The 24,210-nt window shown below is 38.7% G+C and overlaps 1 protein-coding gene across 2 annotated transcripts in view; it reads left to right on the top strand.

The window, feature by feature from the left end:
* The first annotated feature begins 9,210 nt into the window (after positions 1 to 9,210).
* ABCC8 (ATP binding cassette subfamily C member 8) overlaps positions 9,211 to 24,210 on the top strand; it is a 78,375-nt gene continuing 63,375 nt past the window's right edge. Inside the window, exons 1-6 of one of the 2 annotated variants that reach the window (XM_061999306.1) lie at positions 9,211 to 9,358; positions 10,688 to 10,829; positions 13,471 to 13,592; positions 18,929 to 19,095; positions 21,250 to 21,492; positions 22,308 to 22,493. In XM_061999306.1, the coding sequence (XP_061855290.1) occupies positions 9,211 to 9,358; positions 10,688 to 10,829; positions 13,471 to 13,592; positions 18,929 to 19,095; positions 21,250 to 21,492; positions 22,308 to 22,493 (1,008 nt within the window). Of the gene's footprint in view, positions 9,359 to 10,687; positions 10,830 to 13,470; positions 13,593 to 18,928; positions 19,096 to 21,249; positions 21,493 to 22,304; positions 22,494 to 24,210 lie in introns of both variants that reach the window. The other variant, XM_061999305.1, reaches the window with a different exon arrangement.

The following is a 24,210-nucleotide window of genomic DNA, read 5'->3' as shown; positions in this document are numbered from 1 at the left end:
CCCCTACCCCTCTTAACTTTTCAGAGGAGACACACCCAGGAGCACTTTTTGATCAGCAGCAATTCCAACTGCAAGGACAGAAGGAAAGAAAGAGATGTATGTTTTCATTTTGATTATTCATAAAGAATTATGATGAAGCAGATCTTTGAATTTGAAGTATCAATGTGGTAGGACAAGAAATTGCATACTGCTCCTCAGTGAAAAATCAGACAGCTTCATCTTAGTGTAAAGGAGTGACCTGCATAGTAGGAATAAAAACCTGAAGAGTCCTTCAAGCTGAGTTTCAAGCTGGATGAGAGAACTCCAGTTCAAAGCAATCACTTAAGGCAGACATCAAGCCGTTTGTCCAGAGATTGTAGCTATTTAAGAGACTAGAAGGAATGGAGGTGATTGAAGTATGTCCATATGCTTCTGACTACAGGCTGCTTTTTCTTCAAAAAGAAGTCAGCTTCTCCATCAAATATCTTATACATCTGGGTATGGGCAAACTTTCTGTTTTCATTAACTCAACATTGTTATAGAGAAGTCAGTGCATATGCCATGCTGCGGTCTACAAATCATGTAAACAATCAAGACATGAAGTCCAGATTGAGAGAACAGAAACAAGTTTATTCTCTAAGTACAAATTTCTCACCAGTAAGTTCAGTGTTAACAGGTGGTACAACTTAATTTATCATGTTGCTTTTGGAGTAGGAAATTTCATCACAACAAATGTATGTTAACACTCACAGGATAGAGTAGATGGGCATATTTTATGGTTGGATTGTTATCAGGGAAAAGTGTATTATGTTATCTGACTGATTTGTAATGATTTGTTCTAGGTAGTACTGCTGTAAGAAAACTCCATTTGTCTGGTTTAGAACTACATTAATATTCACGTTTTTCTACTTCTAGCCAAGCAGATGCAGCAACATTTTTTTTTGTTGTGTTATTAAGGCACTTCATGAATTACATGATAAAATTACCTGTTATTGCCTTTTTAATGGTATATTTAAACCCATGTATATATGCACATGTATGTTTAAAATACTATGGTAAATAGATGGAAAAAAGTGGTTAGATTGATAGATTTGGGAAAGAACAAAATACTTCCCCTTCTTTATACTAGGGCAGTGCAAGTGACGCTTATACGAGGCACGTCACGATTTTCCTAGAAAGCAGATTATAGCTGAGGATTGAATTTCAACTCTACTTTCTTTATTATGGATGTAGTACCTTCATCACAGGGCAACGACCCGTCTAGTCAGCCATGTTCCCAGTAGTGGAAGATAGCAGAGTTTTTATCTAGTTCTATCATGTTTCATTCTTTATCTTACAGTATCTTGAGCCTTCATGAACCAAAATAGAAGTAAATGGGGAAATGGCCAGTGCTCTTTTATGATATGGTGAAAAGAAAAGGCAGTTCAGCAGTTGTTAAAGAAGTCCTGGCCAGTTTCAGGATTGCAAATACATAAAAAGCAATCTTGCTTTTTCTGCCCAGTTACTTTTAGCATGTGCTGAGGATGTATCCCTAGCACATGTGAGAAAATCCTCACTTGTCAGTGCTCTCCAGCTGGATGTGGTTGTTCTTGTTGTCTCCACTGCATTGATGTTACATTGTAGATGAAAAACAGACAGTAGATGATTGTACATTAAATACCTCTACAACTGAGCCTCAGTGCTTGACACCCCCCGTTCACATTTGGACTGCTAAAATGCAGGCATGCAAAAAGTTTCCACTAGCTCATATTGCCTTCTTATCAGAGAAGACAAATATAGACTGGGAGAAGCATTCTGAAGACTGGATACCAACAACCATGAGAAAAAGAGAAGAATGTTGAATAATTCCCTATAGGAGGGAAAATTAGAGTCTGAGAACTGTACCCTGCACATGTGGTTCTGACACGTCCACTTCTGATATGAAGTGAGTAGATGGTATTTGTGCCTGTACGTGGCTGCCCAGGTGCCTACTGAGGAGCCAAGCACAGGCTGAGAAATACCTGGGCCTGTGTTAGGACAACAGCCTCTTTCCAAGGAGGCTTTGCAAACTATTTGCTACAAATTCACTGCAAATTAATTCCTATGAGGTAAGACATTTGTTCTGTTTTACAAACTGGTCTCTTGGGCTATTTATTCTAACAATTATAAAACCGAACACAATGTTCATTCATGTTACTTGTCAATTCTCATTATATCCTCAGTGTAATTTTAGCTCTACCAATCACATTTATGTGTAACTTTGAAGCTATTACAGTTTTGGCACACTGCAAATTGGCTGTTGTGCTTGCAAGTCAGATTTGGTTTTGTAGCTAATTCTATAGAGTGAATCAGTGGAACATATGTTGTTATGAAAAGAAAACATTTAACTTTCAGAAAATACAGACTTTTTCTCCCAGAAAATCTGCAACAAAAGAATAGGGCTTCTCTTTTAAAAACAGTTGTACAATACATTTATCTTTAGTCTTGTGTTACCACTAGTCAGCAAAAATTTGATACATATGCTGAAAGCGAGAATTACTTTTCAAGAAAAAGTACTTTCTCTTTACAACCATTGTCAGAAAAAAGCAACTTCTCCAACTTATTTTTTAAACCAGAACAGTGTATTTAGAATTTTATTTTCAATTAGAACATGAGTTTTCATATTTAGGCACATCATTATCATACTGATAACTCATACTTTCCAGAGATTGATTTTGGTAGAGCTGCTTTATATCCTGCAGTGAAGTGGATTCCAGAGTTGTTTGCTGCCATTTGTACGATAATACTACCCACAAGTGCCACTCAGCATCAGACTCCTGATATATCATAAACACATTCCCACCTCGAAGTCTTTTTCCCATGAAATTTCACAAATAGTCCTATATAGGAATAAGATTAGCTATAGTGTTTTGGTTTATTTTAAATGCTGCTGGAAATTATGCTGTTAATTATTTTTAACCCATTCTCTACCATATAAAGTTTAGAGGGATGCTGTAGCTGTACAAAGCCCTTGTTTCCATTTTTTACTCTGTAAATGCACTCCATAATACATTTAAAACTAACCTGAATATTCACTACTCCCACCACCCCTTAATTCAGACACTTAAGGAATTTCTAGTACTGGTGGGACTGCCAAGGTGTTATGTGCTGTGCAGTTGCTTTTGTTACTATTTAGAATTTACCCTCTTTTCTTTGGTCCAAAATAATAATTTAATGTGACCCAAGATTGCAAATAGTTTTAACTCCCTTGATACTGCATTCTTTTCCCCACTTTTAGGGTCTTTTTTTATAGTGCACACTGATTTGAGGGTTTGATATTCAGTTTGCCTTACTTATTACAAATCTGTGAGCATTTAATATTAAAAAAAAAAATTTTCTACTACTTTAGAGGTGAAAGATAGTGCTGTGAAGCTATGGGTTGGTTTTTTTTTTTTCCCTTTGTGAGGACATTGAGGATTTACTGCTGCCAGGTAACAATGTTAGACCACAGTTACTTCCACGCAAAGCTTCCACAGCTACAAATGCAGATACGCTTCACTGTACACAAACAACACCGTGCAGCTCCAAGAGATTATGAGCTTCATGTTAAAATTGTCATGGAGAAAATGAGAAACAATAGGGGGGTAAGAAAGTTCCCACTGGCCAGGAGTACAACTACTAAATAGAAGGTTAGTAAACTAATTTTCTTTATACATTGTATAAGTATTGATTCTTTTAATTCCCTTGAGCCTTTGAAAATCCCAAATTTAGTCTGTATGTGGGCTGAACTCAAGAGGAAAGCCTCTTGAAATAGGCCTTTGACAATTAATTCTATGATAAATCATAATAGGGAGTAAACATTCTTGACTATACAGGATCAAGCTTTTTGTGCATGCTCACGATCTTTTTTTTTAATGACTTCACAACATGATTTTTTAGGTTTTTTTAAAGAGAGAATAAATGCCACATTGTAATCTAGTAAAAACAAATAGAAGATTAATTTTTAGTGCAAATCTCATTAAATTGCAAAACCCATTTGGTTAATTTTACATATAATTTTGTCAAATAGCAGCACAAGAAAAATACTTTCAAAATCCAAGTCTGAATTGATAGCTTTAAATTTCCTTCCAATTGTTGTGTCCATTTTACCCATTGGATAAATTTCAGAATGGCCTCGAACAATTCCCAGGTGATAAATAAACAAATCAACTAACTACAACTCTCTAGTGTGCCTGAAGATAAAACTCTTTTATTTTCTGAACATGAAAGACGGTAGCTTCATTTTGTTTCTAATAATCTTTAACAAACATTTCAAATCATAGTTTCAGTCTAATTTCTGGGTTTTGGAAGAGTTCCTAGAAAGGCCAACGACTTCCAGCCCTGTTATCTTTTAGAAATTAAAGTGGGTTATGTGTTTATTTGTTAGTGCCTGTGATTCTTGTAATACAAACAGGCAAAATCTTTTATGTACAAGAGTCTACATGCGAGGCAGGCATCATAGAACCACTTAACTAATCAGTAACTAAAATAACATTTGCAGAAGAATACCACACTGGAGCCAGCACACAAGTTGTTTATTGGCATGAGTTAGTCCACAGCACTCGACTATTCTTCTGAGGAAAAAACAACACTTGTACTACTAATACCACTCATGGAGTACTTAAAATATTAACCATTTAAGTGGTGAGGAGCAAACCAAGGTATAATGTGATCAGTGAGGTGATGCAGAGATTGTAAGTGTCTCTATACAAGGATAGTTGGGAGGGAATAGGAAGTTGGTTTAGGCCTGATTTCTCAAAAATTATTACTGCTTTGATTGCCTCAGCATTTCTCAACTTAAAACAGTTTCAAGTGTTGCGTACCACCTGAAGCCGGTGTAAAAAAGTTACCTTCCAAAACACTTGCAGGATGAATCAGAGGTGTAGGTGGAGTAAGAAGGCAGGTAAGAGGAAAAGCAAACCTTTTTTTGAAAAGCTAGCTCTTCTTTTGGAACTATAAGTGGAAAACTAATCAGTGTGACAGTGACCCCTCTGCCTAGTGTGAGCAAGGTGCACTGTCACCAAGGAAAACACTGTACCTGGAGAATACAGTCCTCACTCTTGTGAAGAATCCTGGTGATGCAGGAAGGCAGCTGCATATCAGCAGCTCAGGCTAGCAAGGGAAATAGCCTGCAGTCCTTCAGTTGATTCACCATTCATTTGCTTGGTATCACAACGTGCATGAATGTTTAGCACTTCAAAGGAGAGCAAAGAGAAGAGCAAGCTTTTTCCCTAGGTTTCCATGTGTTATTGCCAAGTCAGCACTGCTCTGGCTGTATAGAACTAGGAAGGTACTGTTCACGTAATGTGAGGAGCTAGTTCAAAGCAAGTATAACTGCTTGAATGTTGGAAAATGTGCTTCATAAAATTAATTAATGATAGAGGTCATAAATGTAGCTGAAGCTGTAAGATGAAGAGTATTCAAGACTTCAAAAACAATGTGGCTTCCTGAATTACAGGTAAAGGAGAACACGATTCCATGCAGATCAAGTGCAGCAAAGAAGCACTGGTAACCATTCTTGCCATGTCAAATGGAGAAAAAAAATGTAATCAGTCTGTTCAGTAGTATCAGTCTGAATCAATAATACATATGCCACTCTTTTGGTGATGTAACAAGTTAATGCAAAAGACTTCCCATTAATTCATTTCAATGGAACTCTATGGCACACACTTTAAAAAGCAGCTGTTATAATCTAAAACACTTCCCTGAGTATCTGCCTAAAGATGATTGTCCAACAAAGAGCTTGGATTTTGTTGCCACTCTAAGATAGACCTGTGTACTCATGAGTTCTCCATTTTTAATGAGGGATGGACTAGATGATCTCTCAAGGTCCCTTCCAACCCTTAAGATTCTATGATTCGGTGATAGCAATTAAAAATTAATAAAGTTTATTTAGAGAAAAGCAGCCATTTTGGTGTTGTTCTTATTGCACTATTTTTAATAGTAGTACCTAGACATTTTTTTGTGAAGAAATTCCATTTGCTTTGCCAAATGATATCTTCTATGAAGTGACAGCATAGAGTTCTTATTCAACAAGAATAAAATAACAGTTTCCTCTGGAGGTGATTTTCTGCATTTTTTCCTCTCAACCTTCCCCAATGTGCTTTTGAAAGAGATTGATGGTTTCCTCCCATGCATATAAATTGCTTTTCCTCTCTAAGAGCAGAATTTAATAGGAAGAAAAGTCACAGTTTGATACATCTTGTTTAGAAAGTTCTAAATCACAATAGAGATTTGCTTAATTAGGGATTTAGTCTGAATAAGATTTCTTCTTGATGTTTGACCCCATTAATGACTTGAAGATCCACAGTAAAGTGAAATTTTCCTGCTTGTTGCCTAAACTTACACACCTAACTAATTAATTCTGAAGTAATAATAATTTACTGAAATATCAAAACCTATCAACATCCTGCAAACACACTAGAATTGCAAGGCAAGCATTAAAAATGTGGGGTTTTTTCTTTGAATTAAAAGCATTGCCCTTGCATGGAATTCAAAATAATTTGAAGGTCTTTCAAAAATACTTCATCATCTATTGAATGTGCTGGTGGCATAATTTCTCATTTCTAATAGATATGATTCTATGATATACTGGAATGAAGAAGTAGAAAACTGACTTCTTGAGATACAGTAATAAAAAAAAAGTGAGGGAAACAAGATCTAGTGGGACTCTTGTGAAAAATTAGATTCTGTTTGCAACATAAACATAGCTGTCTGCCTGATAGATTCATATTGCTCTTTGCCTTTTTTGTACTTTGAGAAGTAATTCTGTTCTGACAAACCTTCACAAAAACGCAGCTTTGAGGGAAAAAAATTCCTGTGTGACTTGCTCCAAAGCCACAGAACTTGCAAAGATAAGCTAAGTAGATTCAGTCTAAGGTTTTCGGAAAAGGATCAAATTCTGACTTAGAATTATTTTGACAAGTCACAGAACAGCTCTTTCACCATTTTTAGGTGAAAAAGAAATCGTTTGTTTTATGCTTGCTAAAGCATAAAACCAGCATTAGTCCAATTGAGCACTCCCGATTTCATTGTTACAGCAAGGATGAAATTGTGGCATTGTTATTGGAAGTGTGAGTTCTTTATAGAGTTTCTGTGGGTACATGTTGTGTTTATTGTTAAGAATGCTCACTTTTCTAATCTCAGTTTACCAAATGTTTTCATTCCTGCCACTGTGGAGTTTGCCAGTATTTAATTAAGTAATTAACTGTAATTCAAGATTCTTCCCCATTTAATCCATCACCTTGCTCTTCAGGTTGCCAACACATTTCTGACTCAACTTTAGCTCTGTGATGGGCACACATCGGTGTGCCCATGACCGAGACCATTAGTTTTAAGCCGCGGGGTTAACTGTGTGATCATGGCTGCATTTGAAAACCATTGAAGAGATACATTTATTTAAAAAATATTGTGATTAAATGTGGTATTAAAGGAAGATGGTCTGAAGGTTCAGAGACTGTGCAGCAGCTGGGGATGTGAGCTCAGTTCCTGGAGACTTTGGCAAACTTCAATTTCTGTTTAGTTCTCCAGCCTCAGTGAAGGTAACGATGATTCCTCCCGGAAACCTTACCCTATGGTGTCTGTCTCTAGAGCATAAACTATCAAGAGGTCTTTGCTGCTGTTTGTTAATCTGTAAACACAGAGCCCTTGTGTTACTCGGGGCCTCAGGAAATATTGAAATATAAACGATTTTTAAATTATCTGCATGTAAATAGCACATACTGTTTATTAAATAACTATTAGGATAACAGAGATGAGCTTAACCAGAAGCTCAGATAAATCCTGGCCTCTGTCCAAAACTTAAAATAATTATACTATTTCCAGTGGGAACAACTTTAACATTTGGAAATGCATATACATAGGATTTGTCTTTTATTCTTAACCACATTGCTGCAGCCCCAAAAGAGCCTATATAGAAACTAAGACATTGCATGCAGAGAACAGATCTCTCCTTCCTTCTGTCTGATAGTAAGATCAATAACAGCAATATGGCAAAAGCTATTTTCAGGTCTCTTAGTGGAGCTGTCTATCCTAGAAATCGAATGCTTCTGTTATGCTGAGCATCCATATTTTGATCATTAAAGGAATGACAAGAAAAAATTTCATTTATGGTGTTGTTTCATTTATAGGCAGTTAGCAACTAGTAGCTTTTGAATTTTGAACAGCTAAGCCTGCATATGTGGGCATTATTTGTGTGCATTTCTACTTGTAGGATGTGGAAAGTTGTATTAAATACTTAGCCAAGCAATAAACCAGAATGACCGAGAATGAAAAGAGCTGCAAGGATAAGGGATTTGGTTATGAATTGTAATATTGAATATTGCATGGCTGCATGCGAGAGATACTTGAATCTCAGGCTTTGACTCAACCTGTGTGTAGAAGTGTAAGCCAGGTGTAGATTTGTAGTGCACGTCCCCTTTTTACGTTGCAGTATTGTCCCCAGCACAGAGATATTGTGTTAGAGTTTTTGTTTGGCTTTGGCTCAGCCAAGCCTAACTTCTACTCAAGATAAAAACGTTTGAAAAGTTTGATTTGTAACCCACTCAAATTAATGGTCTGATTCCCAGAGATCACAACAGTCTTGGTAGGGGAAAAAAGTTCAGCTTAAACTCATTTTAGAGGTTAAAAAAGGTAAATCACGTCATAGCTGCTTGGGATAGGATGTTAAAAGTCTCCTCTGAGGACAGGGTACAGCTGTTACACGATTTAAATCTAATAATATCTTCATCATAGTGAAGAAAAAAGTACAAAGCTGACAAGGTTAAAGAAAATGTCCTTCTAGTCTGTAGATCCTTTGGCATCGCTATAGTGCTTTTTAATCTTTTTTTCATGTTCTGTCTTATTAACAATGCACACAATGCTTCATTACAGAGACCCCAGAAACCCAGCACGCCGTTTTATGTCGCACTCAGCTGTCCGAGGGCTGTCGCGGTGCTTTCACATCGGTCTCCGGTCGCGTCAGCAACGGGACACGCACATTCCCACTCCCTCGCTCGGGCGGAGGACGAAACGCGCTTCATCTTTTCGGCCGCGTCTTTCCCACGGGGCCCGGGGCGGGGGGCGGAGCGGCGGCGGGAGGCGGCGCGGGGCGGGGCGGAGCGCGGGCGGCGCGGGGCAGGTCCCGGCCGCTGCTTGGGCAGGTGCGGGCAGAGGAAGCGCCGCGCATCCCGCGCCGGCCCCGCCTGGATGTGCGCGGAGGCGGAGGCTGCGCCCGGCTGCGCGCAGGGTCCCGCCATGGCCCTGGCGTTCTGCGGTGACGAAGGCAACTCCACCGCCTACAACGTGGACCACGGCGTGCTCAACAACGGCTGCTTCGTGGACGCGCTCAACGTGGTGCCGCACGTCTTCCTGCTCTTCATCACCTTCCCCATCCTCTTTATCGGTGAGTGCGCGACTCCTTTGCCCTGTTTTCCAGTGCCTTGCCTCCCGCGCCCCCTTTTCTGCACCCAACCTCCCACCCCGTCGTTCCTTGCCGTGCCCCTCCGCCCCGCTGTGCCGTGCCGTAGTTGTCCCTCCCCCGCTCTGCTGTGTGTCCCCACGCTTGCCCGGCCTCGCCCGGCTGTGCATCCCCCGGCCCGGCCTTGTCCTCCCGCCGCGCGTCCCTGCTGGGGGCTGCACAGGCTGTCAGGACGCGGGGCAAGCTCCGGGATGCTCCGGCGACTGCCTCTCCCGAGGCTTCCCGTCCGACAGCTCTCCTCGCGACTTTCCGCGCATGGCAGCGGTGCCCGTTTCCCTCACCTGGGGGCTTTCCCACGCGGGGCAGCCGGCGGGGATCCCTGCAGATGAACCCTCTGTGTGCAGAGGAGGGATAGGGGGATGCTGGAGGAGACCACAAGCTTTGCCCGCGGTTTTTGACCAGCAGTACTGGAAGCAAAAATAAGTGAGCTATTGAAACCCGGGAAACCTGGCAAATAAGTCTTACGCTATCAAACAATACTCCCTGCAATTCCTGAGCAATTACAGCAGCCGGACAGCCCTCGTCGTTCCCGGTAATGACCCAGAGAGCTGCCTTGCTGCTGTGACTTTTGCCATATCTGCAGCGAGTATCATTTGATCACATAAAACTGAGGTTACCAGTAGGTGGCCCGGTGGTTTAATACATGAGGCTGCCGCTCCTGGCCTTTAGATGGGCACGGCACGAGCTGTGGGATTTAACATTCACTTCTGTGGCTCATAAAAGGTCCGGTGCTGAAATAACAGCACTACTGTTAAAACAGGGTCAGTTGAAGAACTGCTCAGGGTAATCTATGTTTGTCTGGCTTTTCTCAATATTGTTAAATTTTATTTAGGTCAAGTGAATGAGTTACTTTAAAAATAACTAGATTGTGTAATAAGGTGTAAATTCTTCAATTAAATGCATGGAAGTGAAGAAAAAATAGTGTATGTATTATAGTATTTGTGCATATTGGTCAAAGTGTTCATTTAAACCATTAATATATATTTCAAAAATGCATGTAATTAATTGATAGTATGTTGCTAAAAGTATATGCATTTAAGGCTGTGTCCTGTCAAGGTTGTTGATTTTTTATTTCATATGAAGTAAAGAAATGAGAACACAGTTCTGAAAATACTCAAATACAAGCACATCTAACAGCAGAGTTCTCAACTTTAGTACAGTAGTTTGTTACATATATGCTTTTCTGTATGCAGGAGCTCTGTATGTTACTCTTGTTGTTAAGAAAGCTCTTCATCATTTTCTTTTCCTGTTTAGGATGGGGAAGTCAGAGTTCCAAAGTACATATACATCATAGCACGTGGCTTCATTTTCCTGGCCACAATTTACGCTGGATACTGACTTTTATCCTCTTGTTTGTGTTGGTGTGTGAAATTGCTGAGGGCATAGTGTCTGATGGGTAAGTGTACATCTAGTTTCTCCTGACAGCACTGCGTGTTTTAAAAGCTTCAGGGTAGATATTTTCTCTGTGTCTAAGTTCTCATCTAGCCTGTATTTCTTGGGGCTGGAAACATGTAATCTGTGTTCTTGGTGATTAACCTACCGACCTTGTATCAGAAATTCCACAGACCTTGCCAAGTTATGTACACACGCACAACTGACCTTAATCATTTTTAGTTCAGCTTAATGACACTGTCTTTCCAAAGAGTAATCATAGATAAATCCTAACAGTTCAAACAGATGGTGACATTTTTGTGGTATGTTTTATTTCCAAGGACCCAGTCCCACAGTCCTTACTCAGGAAGGACTCCCATGTGCACAATAGGTCATACCATTCCCCCACAAACTAAGTTCTGTTTATCTCAATAAAAGGAGTAGATCTAGTGGGCCTCATCTCACTGCCCATAGAATTTCTCCTGATGTTTTTGCAATACATGTGATCTATTTCCTTGAGCAGAGCTGCTCACATTATATGAGCATGATCCATCATCTGTTACTCAACTTCGGATGTCTTTAAACAGTAATTGATGGGGAAGAATTATTCCAAGTGAAACAAGTCGTACAGGAGAGTAACATATGAAAAAATCTAATGCTGTTTAACAGTACTATGATCTTCCTCTGAAGAAAGGTCTAATTTTCATAGCTCTTACAAATTTGCAACCCAAGGATTATAAAGTTGAAGCTTCTTTTTAAATAGAACAAAACCTCTCTGTTTAGCTATCTTTATAACGATCCACCAACCACTGTGAAAGGCACTGCAGTATTCTGCTGTAGAAGCTGATATCATCATCATTATTATGATAACTTTTCTTAAACACTTATAAATAGGATACTTCTCAGTGCCAGTTGTTTTAAAAAGGGATTTTTCTCATGCTTATTCAGAGTTATCAGGGAGTGGGATGCTCAGAGCAAAATATCCTGCTTTGAGTTTGGTGGTTTATTTTGCTCTTTAGCAATCCCTCTCATGTTTATTTGCAAATTAACTTGACTCAAAATACTGCTGTTAAGTAATAAGTGTCACCTGATAAGAATCAAAGCTCCTAGCTATACTGGAGGAGTGCCAACCCACAGTCATGCCTCCCAACAGTAGTCTAGAGAGTGCTCCAGTGAATAAAAGCAGATTTTAATGCTCATCCAAGACCAAAATGGATCATGTATTAAGTCCGATTGACAGCAATTGAATGCAAAAGCCTTTGGCACATCAGCAATAGATGCAGCCTACTGGAGATACAGTTATACAGGGGAATTCCAGCAACTTCTGTCTGTGAAATAAATTTTTTTCAAACCCTCTCACTCTTGCAATGTTACCTACTGAAGCTTGGTATCACTGAAGAAATCTTTTCCTATTGTTTGTTTTTACTTGCTGAGAATTCAGTCCTGATTTACAAAACCCCCGGCATTCCTAGGAATTCAGAGACTGGAGAAACTTTTCTTATTTTGCTGTAGACAACATATAACACATTGTCAAGAAGAGGAGTTAAGTGTTTACGATACAGGTTGTCTGCATGGCTCTGGCCAGCTCTGCAGAGTTTGCTGTGAAGTCCCTGTGAGGGAGGACTTTCCTTTCCTAGCATAGATGCAGGAAGTGGTCCTCCTGAGCTCCTGGAGATCTGTGAGACATTTGGGATGTTCTGCTCTCAGACATGTGATGTCCTGTGATGATCTCCAGCTCCCTGACTGCGCAGCCTCTTTTGTCTCTTCAGACTACACAAAGGTAGCTTTTGCTGCAGCAAGAACAAATCCAGAGCTGCTGCTTTGTTTCCCATGAGGTTCAGAGGACAAGACATTAATTTCCTCAAGTGTTTGTGTCCTGATGATTTCCCCTTGGTGCCTCTTCTCAAGGGGGTTGGGAAACAGAGGAAATTGTACCTCTTGACGGTACAGGACACTCCATTACTTTTGTGAAAGAGAAGGGGGCAAATAGGAGTAAAGAGAGGAAAACACGTGATTCTACCCACCCCTGAAGAAACTAACGTTGCCCAACAATTCCCATATTCCCAAAGGGCTGATAGCTGTCAGGACTCCCTATGCTGCTACCTGAATTAGAGAGTGAGGAGTGTTTTGCTTTATAACACAAAAGTTAAGGGTACCTGATTCTTTTGTAGATTTTGTTTGCTAGCTTTTAGTCACTGAAAACAAAACTCGCTGTAATTCCAATGCAGTGCTGCTGCTCCTTCTCCCAAACTGGAAAAGAAAAATAGAAACATTTCCCCAAAATGTTGCTTTAGAAAATCTTATATTGTGTTGTTGGTTCATCTTATTTACATATTTTGATGGACAGCTCCCAAACTAGTTTAGCTTAAATTAACTTTTCTCTTTTTGAGGCTGAACTGTTTATTGCAGTTTAAACAATGTTGCAGTTGATTTCAATAGGAAATTGTGTGCTTCTTTTTCAATACAGAGGAAGAATCTGAAGTCCAACTATGTCGTTTAGGAGCATAAATCTAATTAAAAGTCACAGAGCTTTACATCTATAACTCATTCTGGAAAATTCTAGATCAGGGTTGGGTACAGGATAGGATTTAAAAAAAAAAAAGGAAAGCATGTAAATACTGAAGAAGGTTTGATTTTTAATAGCTGCTCACTTTTCTCTTTTTAAGGGTTTCTGAATCGCGCCATTTACACCTGTACATGCCGGCAGGGATGGCGTTCTTGGCGGCCATCACATCAGTCGTCTACTACCATAATATCGAAACATCCAATTTCCCAAAGCTGTTGATCGGTATGTCTCACAGCTGACAAGACTTGGGAGCGTGACTGTGGTGCTGTGTGGCTGTTCATGCTGTGACAGGTCATTGCAGTCTCGGTGTTAGCTACACTGCTCTTCTAGTCTGCTGCTTGCCATTAACAGACTCAGTTCTGAGTTTTCCTGACACAGTTCATTGTTTTCAATGCTTTTGTCTTCTAATAACATTCTGTATGGTGTTCTCAGGGATGCAATGGGGACAGAGGCTTCTCTAGGAAAAAATGGGTTAATGGGAAAAGTAACACATCAAATTCTTAACTGTAAAAGCCATCCAAGTCCCCTTGCTTGTCAGCATGCTGCATGTAAGTGTGATAGAAGACTGAAGCCATCTTTGTGTGTGTGGTCTGAAATATGCAGGGAATCAGAAGAAATAAATGATATCACTGGCTTTCACGATGACACTGGATATATTACTTTGCCTGCTTATTCTTGCTTCCTGTTCCTGAAACTCCCTTTGTAAACTGCTTTCAGACCTTTTGAATGAAAAACACCATGGATAAGAACTGCCTAGTATATGATATTTTCTGTAAGATTGTGAATAAACTGTAGCTACCTATAGGAAATCCTTTACTGCTGACAATCATGCACTTTGTGACGTGGTCTTTACTGTTTAAGTAGCTTGTAGTCTGTGGGTGTCTACATGTTTAATCATTTGGTTAGCTGTTATTTCTTTGGTGGACCTGGCTCAACAAATTCTGTTGGAGCTGCTTTTCTGTATTAATGGGTCCTGCTGAGGTTTGTCTTGGGTCATTGTAGCTCTAGTTTTTGTCAGGTGGTGAAAAGTCAGAAACAACTGGATTGGAGAAAGCTTTTAACAATTGAAGATTACTTTTAACTGCATGTTGTGGTACGCAAACATCCTCTTTTACAGAAGGAGCCTGTGAGTTCTGTTAAAAATAAAGTATTTCCTCTTCAAAAACTTCAGATTTCTATCTAGACTTGGCAATGTTTATGTCTTCTCATTTGGGACTATTTTCCTTCTTGTACCCTTCTTTTAAGCAGGATTTTTTTTTTGTCCTTTAGAGCCAGGTGGGATCATTTAGTTACTTTTTTAATAAGTTAACACACCCAATTTAATGTTTTCTTGCAGGACTAGGTGTTATGTCTAAGGAGAGCATTGATAGCCAGTTACAATTGCCTGGGAAGAAAACAGTGATTTTCTTGGGCTAGTTTTGTTATTTCAGATGTATTATGCAGTGTTTAATAATTTAGTGTCGCTACTACATCCCTGCTGTTAAGTCATTGAGAAGGGTAGCACAAATTTACAGTGGGTAGTTGATTACCCATTTTTGCATAATTTCTTCTCTGTAGGGGTTTCTCTTTTATGATAATTTTGTTTATCCAGCAGATACAAGAGAAAATCAGACTGCCACAGTTTTTCCCAATTAGTTGATCTAGTTTTGAATTTTAATCCAAAGTCTTCACAACCTGATGGTCTTTGATTTTTATTTTACTTATGGCTTTATTTTCATTGCCCTGTGTTTATGAGAAAACCTAAACCAGACATTTCTGTAAGTCATCTCCATCCTTTATTCTTGACAACTAATTTGTATCTACGTCTGGGACTAGGCAGTGATTTCTTCATGCAAATTAGCTGAGTATCTGATAGTTACATTATACCTGTATTCAGCTATCAGCCTGATGTGGTATTTCTACTTCTTCTGCCCATCAGTCAATTTCCATCTAACTACAGGGCATCATCTGCCTCAGCTGCAGAATCATCACCTACACTTGCAAAGAGTTGGTAGCTCTACAAAGCAAAGGCTAACCCAAATTTACTAGATCCAGAGGGGAAACTCTCACTGGTGCAGTGCAGAAGACCCTTAAATGTCACTTAATGAACAGGATAAAATTTTCCCATTCTGTGAAACTTTGAGACGTTTTCTTGTTTAAAAATCTTTTGAACTCCATACATTAAAGAATCCAAGTCAATTTGTAGTTCTTTATAAACAAGCAGAGACAGACACCATAACAGACCTGGGGATGATCACATTCTCTTGGGATATGCAAGACAGGGACTCAAAGTTCCTGTGCTGATCCTACCTTTCAGCTTTATGTCCAGTCCATTGATTATTTAAAAGTAGTCATTCATATTAACTCTTATCAAAAATGGTTGACAGGATTTGACATATTCATTCTTTTCAGCTAACCATAGAGTTGAGGATCTCAGTTGAGTGTCCAGAATATTGGAACGCTTTAATCTGGTATGAATCTGGTTTTCTGTGTATGATTTTGATCCAGAATTAGATTTCCACAAACACAGCTCTTCTAGTGTATCACTGTTTACCAGGGACCCCCATAATAATGCTAATTTTGTACTTTTTGCACAATATTGCAGAATGGATGCATAACAGTTGTACAGTTTAGCAGGACATATGTTAGAATAGATTTCATACTGAACTGGAATTAATGTTCGTAATATGTAACTGAGTGGTAGCATCTGATTGTGCTACTTTTAAAATGATTTTGTTTTATAGGTAAATGAACCTCAGATGTTAAACAGTAGGAGAAAATTATGAAATATGATCTTGAAGGTCTTTTCCAACCTAAATGATTCTACAGTTCTATGGCTGAATTTTAATCTGAAAGGGATAGTAGTATGGGAGCACTTTAAAAAAAAAATTAAGAAAGTAGTCTTATTTTTTAAACAATCATAACTTAGGCAACCTGATCTAAGTGGCCCTGCTTCTGCAGGAGGGTTGGACTAGATGATTTCTAAAGGTCCCTTCCAATCCCTACCATTCTATGATTCCATGACTGCCTTGCCCTTCCTGACAGTAATGTAATTTTCTAATTTAAATTACCTGTACCATTATGTTGTTAATTCCTCTAGAATTAATTTATTGCTTAAAATTGTCTTGTTATCATATAAATGTAATTCTTATTGTTTACTACACAAAAATTTCCTTCAAACAAACACAGATTAATTATTAAATCCCAACCAGGTAAGTACATGATGTTTCACATCTTGGGGTTAATCCAATAAAGATGTAGAACAGTTTGAGTTGCACGTTACTTAATTCTCAGCACTCTGGCCCCAGGCAAGAATCTACATCCTGGTTGTGTGGGTTGAGGTAGCTTACACAGACCAAGAAAAAGCAAGGTCTTTTAGGCTGCAGGCATCTAGAATTAGATCTAAATCAATCAAGTAAATGAAGGGATGCTTCTGTGGTCTGATTGCTAGACAGTTCAGGACAGTGGAAGTTCTTGGAGAGAATTTCTAGGAACTCTCAGCCAATATACACTCAACAGCCAGATGATAAAACCACAGGAATGCTTAAAAGAACGAGCCATAACTATATATTCCAAGGAACCTTATCTTGAAGGGCCTGCGAACATTCTCCTGTTTTGATTATATACACTTGTATTCAAAAGTGAAAAGCTAACTATGTTGAAATGTTTCTAGAAAGTGTGACAGTGGAAGGTCAGTTATCACCCAAGATTGTTGCATTTCACAGAATCGTAGAATGCTAGGGGTTGGAAGGGACCTTTAGAGACCATCTAGTCCAACACCAAAGGTACTTTCTAACACTTCTTAGATAAAAGATAAATGAATGCTTTAATAATTTTTTTTTTAAGGTCATATAAATTCCTATTTAAATTCTAAATAGGTGAATGGCTCCTATTTGAAGAACTCCACATGTATACCAGTTGGGTTGCTTGTTTTTCAAGTGTCCTCTACTGGTGCAGGCTTTTGGTTTGCAATGTTTGTGTAAGTCCTCTTTATGCTGAGAAGGATGCATTCTCAGCCTGTTGTAGTAAGAGTGAGACAAAACAAGGATTAACAGATAAAGGTGGTTAGGAGTAGAACTATGTGGAACGTGGTCTTGGATAAAGTGAAAATTTATAATCAGACATATTGCAAATAGGAGTAGTGCCTCAAAGGTAGCAAACTGTATGAAGCAGGAGGAGATTTGATTTGATGCCGCATAATTTGGGAAGGTGGTAGGAAGCCTCGCATAAGAAGGCTATAGATTTATAAGAGGGATTTTGTAAGTATGTCTCTTAAATCCTCTCTCAACCACTAAAATACAATGATGAAACACCTGACCTCTTAGTGCTTTCTTCCTACAAACCAGTCTATTAATTTTAGAGGAAGATAGTGTCTTGGCAAATGTCCAAATGCCCAGTATTCATGTACTGTTCCATTTACTGTCTTACTTTAAATGAGAGTTTTGAAATTGATTTCCATAGAAGCAGGATTGAGAGCCCAAATCCCACACAAACTCTCTATGTTGAATTTAGTTTTGCTTGTAAAGGGTAGTCCCACAGTACATCCTCACAGGGCTTTCTAGGGTGCCTCAGGGTAGTTGGAAATCCACTAATTCTTTGAAACTTGTGCAAGTTCTCGATAATTATCCATAATTGTAATTTAGGCTTACAGTCACTAATGTCTTGTTTGAAGACTTTCTCTGGTGTTGCAACAAGAAACTCAGAAAGCATATCCATGTTTTCCTTGGCAGTCAGAGCATATTCTGGCAGTTGTACCATGGCAGATACAACAGCAACAATAAAAGATTAATGTAAAATTCATAACCCTATAAGGTATTTCCTTAAGCGTGGGGAAAAAGAGCTGGCTTATGGTGTGGTGAATGGTGTGGAGTATGTTCCTAAACTGCTAGAGCTTACTGCACAGATTATTTATCTATAAATGACAGTAGCATGAGCACTTTTAGGCAAGAAGTTCAGTAGAACTCTAAAAAGTTCAAGTTGTATTCTACACGTGCCAGAACATCCTTCCTTGATATGTCTGTGTGTCTGCATTACAAATTACATATATGGAATTTGTGTTGAACAATAGAGCAGCAGTGATGTGGAGAAGATAGTTGTATATCTCTTTCTGCATACATCCCAGAGATCTGCAGGGGGAATGAGACCAATTTGCCTTCAAGCCAGATTTTTAGCAATCTTGTAGCATTAATCAAATTTAAAGGGCATCACAGCCAACCTCACTTTAGAGGCAACTCTTGAATTCATCATGTGGATGCAAGTTGGCAACAGATGGAAATTTCCTTCAGCAGACTGTGAAACTTTCCAAATATCACTAAATCTAATAGTAAAGGAATTTGGAACTAACATTATCTTAATATTGAATTAGGCTTCTGTTTTGACATGAGAATAACAGAATCACAGAATCTTAAGGGTTGGAAGGGACCTTGAAAGATCATCTAGTCTAACCCCCCTGCCAGAGCAGGACTGCCACTCTGCTTTTATGTATTCTTGTTGCATTCTTTAATGAGTATTAAATACTTCCTTTGTGTCTTTTTTGCAGCTGTGGAGCTAATTAACTTTTTTTTTTCCCTCTCCTACAGCATTGCTGTTCTACTGGACTTTAGCTTTCATAACTAAAACCATCAAATTTGTGAAGTTCTGTGATAATGGGGTTGGATTTTCTCAGCTTCGATTTTGCCTCACAGGACTCCTGGTTGTTCTATATGGAATGCTACTAGCTGTAGAAATCAATGTTATCAGAGTGAGGGTAAGTTACTATTGTAAAAGTATCCTATACTTTCTGCTGATTTGTTGTGGGGTTTTTAAATTCCCCTTTCTTAGTGTGAAATCCATTTCTAATGGAGAGCAAAAAAAGAGTTAGAAGCAGAAATGTATTCAAATATTGCTTCTCAAGAATAAAAGGTTAATCCAATTTTATTAGGCTAGATAAAAGCATAATTTCAAAATATGGCAGGCTCCATTGTAAATTAAATTAAGATTCATTTTGTCTGCTCAAGTTTATTTTAAAAATGTCTATTGTGATTCAGTTTCAGTCATCAGAAACAAGTATTTCTGATGCAAGGAAAGACTGAGTGAAAGAAATTGTCTGCTCTATCACAGAGTGTCTTAGACACACAAATAACAACTCTCATTCTCCATGAGACAATCACAATAAGTGATTTACTGAGGCAACTGGGATTGCCATCTAGCCTTCCAGCTGTATCTGGGTTTTTTCTTCTGCTTTGGAGACTATTGGATTGATAAATGCCAACATTTTTCTTCACCTGTCCCTCACTTAACTGTGCTCACAAATTAAACTTAGTTTCATTAATTAAACTTTTAAGAGGGAAAGAAACTTTTCCATATAAACTTTCTTGCTGCTTCCCTCACATTAGTATGTGAACTTTCCAGTAACTCATTCATCAATGTGAGTTGCATCCATCACTTGTTCTTTAGTGATTTTTCCCGTGGGATTTTGTGTGTCTGTATGTTTCTTTGATAACTTAGGACAAAAATATGTCTAAAAGCAGCCTTTTTGTAACATTGAAAGAAAGACAATTAAAAAACTTAATGCTGGACATTGAGAATTTATATTATTACTGAAAAACAGTGGATTAGCTTGTGGGAGAACTGAAATTAAAATGTGATGTCAGAGCCACTTGCTCATAAACCTCATAATAGAACTGCATAATTAAATGAAGTTTAATCACTGTGTATTTATAAGTCACAAAGAAGAATAAAAGATGGTCACTATCTTCTTTTTTAATGTGGTACCTCTTTGGCTTTAATTATTAAAGGATGTCATTGATGTATAGAATGAACTAGCCAGCAGTAGTTTTACTTTACTGCCTGTTATGTCTATGGCAGAGTTTGGAGAGCCAGGCTTGTGGCTGCAGCTGCTAACGGGAGGGACTGGGATCATGGAGAGCTGGCCACTGCTGGGAGCCGGGAGGAGGGGAGAGAAAAAGAAAATATAATTAAGAGGTGAGGCCTCCACACCAACAGGAACAGCAGACGTTGGCCTCACCTCTTTTTTTCTGCCTTCCCCCTCCTCTTCCAGGAGACAGAAGACTGACTTATTTGACTTTCAATCCCAGCAGTACCTTCTCCCTTCCTTCCGCTGGTCCCATTGTTCCTCTTGATGGCCTTTCTCAACCCATCACCATTTTTATAGGATTTGTGAATTGTTTCTCCAACTATGATTAGGGAAAAGGTAACAGTGGAGCACATCCAGAAATGCTACTAAGATTTGCAGAATCGAGGTACAGTCATGAATAGAGATTGAATGAAATATGGGATTAAGTACTTTTCAGAAAGGAAAGGTGTATTTTTCAGAGATTTGGCTTTTCATTCCCAAAAGTGAGCGGTCTGAAAGAGTTTTATCTTGACAATAGGAAATCAGCAGCAGACTGCCATCACTCTTTTGGCATTTAAGCCTATGGAAACGTTTGTGAATGGCACCCTCTAGTTCGGTGATTTCTCAGACACATTCAGGACAGGACAGGTAGCTCCACGTTCTGAGCTAACTATGTGTGAGGCAGTGTGATGTGGAAGATGAATCACTGCGATATCTTCAGGGCTGTGCCAAAGCTACTATGTCCCATGTTGTGCTGTCTGGAACTTCAAGTGAGAGGCTGGGGCTGTGCTACTTGAAATGTAAGGTAAATTTGTACCCTGTAAGTGAAATAATAGGGAATATTTAGAGTTACTTATTTCTAGACTGGATCCCTCTGATTTTCCTCCATCTGAGGAAACTGGATTGATACATTGGTTGAATTTGAATACTTAAGTTCGTTAAGTACTCTTGAGAAACCAAGGCTGATTCATTGATTATCTGCAGCATCTTCTCTTACCTGTTCTTTGTGGACTTAGATTTTCTATGCATTTTGTGTAATTCTTTTGGATTTTTTCTGAATTTCAGAGGTATGTTTTCTTCAAAACTCCTAAAGAAGTTAAACCTCCTGAGGATCTCCAGGACCTTGGCGTTCGATTCTTACAGCCCTTTGTGAATCTGTTATCCAAAGGAACATACTGGTGGATGAATACATTCATCAAGACCGCTCATAAAAAGCCAATAGACTTGAAAACCATAGGCAAGCTTCCCATTGCTATGAGAGCTCTGACCAATTACATTCGCCTTAATGAGGCCTTTGAAGCACAAAAGGTAGGCAAAGCATGGAATTACATCCATCTGCAACCATCAATGTTGCATTTTTCATTGCTTGTTATGCAGTAGGCATAATGTATAATTATATGAATAGACATGATGCAAATGAAAAATCTGGTAGCATAGCTTTCTCTGTAAAACGATATCGCATACTCACTCTTACCTTGTACTAACAATGACATTTCTCTACCTGAATATGTATGTCAAATACTTTTTAAACATGATTAAAATCCATATGGCCTTTATATGAGAAGTAATTGGGGACTATATTCACTGAACACCATTATTATTCTTCCTAATAAGACCCTGGAATCTTTCAATTAGAGAGTCAATATTAATGAGGCCTCATAGGACTATTTTTTTCCATGTTATTTCAGTTACACTTTGTCAGTAGCAGAAGTCAGAACTACCTCAGCTCAAGTTCAGACTCCCAGGTGGATGCTGAGTGTATTTGCCTCCTGTCTAAAAAGAGTGTACATTTCCAGTCCACATTCATAGGAAAACAAAACCTATCAGTTACCTTATTTCTTCTTTCTTTCTCCTCCAGCAAGCCACAAAGAACACACTTACTTGATCCCTATTAAGGGTAGGGAAAAAAATCACGATTCTTTCTGTGAAATGGAGGAGAGTACAAATTAATGCTTTGCTTTGACTATAAACAAGTGAAACAATACTTGTAGTTCCTGCGATTTTTCTAGCTCAAAGATTACAACGGATTGTCAGTGACTTAAATCAGGGATAAAAATACCAGTAATTTATCAGACCTGATATGTATAACATAATCCTTACTTTTTTATTGTTTTGAACAGAAGAGAAGGTCTTCATCTCCACAAGGATCCAGATCAATTTGGCGTGCTCTCTGCTGTGCTTTTGGAAGGCCCTTACTTCTCAGTAGCACTTTCCGTATTCTGGCTGACTTGCTTGGATTTGCAGGTCCGCTCTGCATCTCTGGGATTGTTCACAATGTTGGAAAAGGAAATAACACCATCCGCCCACAGGTACTGTCAAAATGTCAGAAAAGTGGAGAAGTCAAGAATGTAGTGCTGTGATTATGTATTATTTGGCTTCACTAAAGAAAGTGACTCTGCAATGTATTTGTGAATGCTAGAAATGACAGTGTGTACGTACCATCTATTATCCACTTTTATACCATGATGAGGATCAAAATACGTTACCCACACATCTAGTCAGGCTTACATTCTGGAAAATAACCTCATTCAAGATAATGGTGAGGCATATCCAGAGTCCTACTAGTATCACAGGAATTTTAGATACAGTCTTGAGCAGAGATTGAATCGGATGTATGCTGAGTGCTTTTTGGAAAGGAAAAAAGCTTAATAGGCTTGGCTTTTCATTTCCAAAAATGAATGATGTCTAAGAGGATTAAAGCAGGTTTTTATCATCATGGTAAAATGCTAAGTAATGTAACTGTGACAAAAACTTCCACTAGTGCCTTTGGGGAGATTGGTTTTGAAAGATCAACTGAAATATATTTTTAAGGGAGGCTACTTAATGCCCCTCAGGAGGAAACAGACGTACTTGTTAACTTTAAAAAAACCCCACCAAACAAAACCGTGGAAAACCTCAGGAAGCATCTTCTCATTATAAGATGATGTCACTGGGGGTGGATTATCCATGAGAAAGATCAATTTCTTTCTGCAGCGCACTTTCTATTTGGTATAAGACTTTATGTCCAAAGTCTGTTGACAGTAATAGAGATATACCCATTCATACAAGTATACTTTGGATTAGGTCCACTGTAAATATTGAAATACATCAGATGCATTGCAGACAATTTAACAAAGGCCTCTGGCTAAAATTAGTTGTTTATCCATTTTGCAGTCCTTATTCTAATATTTGGAAACTTTAAAATAACAAGTAGATTCAATGGAAACCAGTTCAAGCAGGAAATGAAAAAATTAAGACTATAGGACTACGTTGCAGCAGGGAGCTTTTGAGCAGTGCTTCTTGATAATTTGTTTGGAACACTGTTTAAGCTGCAATTTTACTGAATCACAATTTATAGATTCTCCTATTTAATTTTCCTTTTAAAATGTCAGCTACTGCTTGTCTGTGAAAAAAAAAGCTCAGGCCTGGTCCAGATAGGCCTTAAACAGAACCTCATCTAGCCTTGACATCCTCACTAGCTAAGCGCTAGCCTCACTGTTTTCATTTATGTCATTTGGGGCTCACCTAACAGCAATATTCGCTGATGGTGATAGTCCATGAATGACACTTAAGGGTGTACTTTACATTTGCTAAAAGGTCTCAGAGAGGTCTTCTGTTTTGACTTGGTTTATATTTATTATTTTTGTGTTAAGATGCTAATTACCTTTACATTTGAAAACTGCTTTTGGATGACATACCTTTCTAAAGTGCACAAAGGCTTTCTGTTCAACCCATCGGTAAACAGACTGGGATGTTCAGGACACTTCCATGTGTGTGCACATAGATAGTCAACTGAGTCGACTTTGGAAAGAAATGCAGCAGCTTGGCTGCTAGGAATGCTGTGTCTTTACTTGTATTGAGTCAAAAAAGGAGAACCTTGCCTTATTAATTCTTTGCTCCTGAGAGCTACATAACCGAGCAACAAGCCTTGTAAAACGCTCTCTTATGAAGGAAAAGTTAAGTTGGGGGGAAACATGGTGTCTAATGCACTGCTGAGTTTGAGAGTGTGGGAAAGAAATGGTGTACAGTGAGACACAATCAGACAAG

The sequence above is a fragment of the Colius striatus genome, chromosome 7 (assembly GCF_028858725.1).
Source record: "Colius striatus isolate bColStr4 chromosome 7, bColStr4.1.hap1, whole genome shotgun sequence".
NCBI classification, from domain to species: Eukaryota; Metazoa; Chordata; class Aves; order Coliiformes; family Coliidae; genus Colius; species Colius striatus.
Note: the sequence above shows the minus strand (reverse complement) of the source record. Positions and strands in the feature narration are given on the sequence as shown.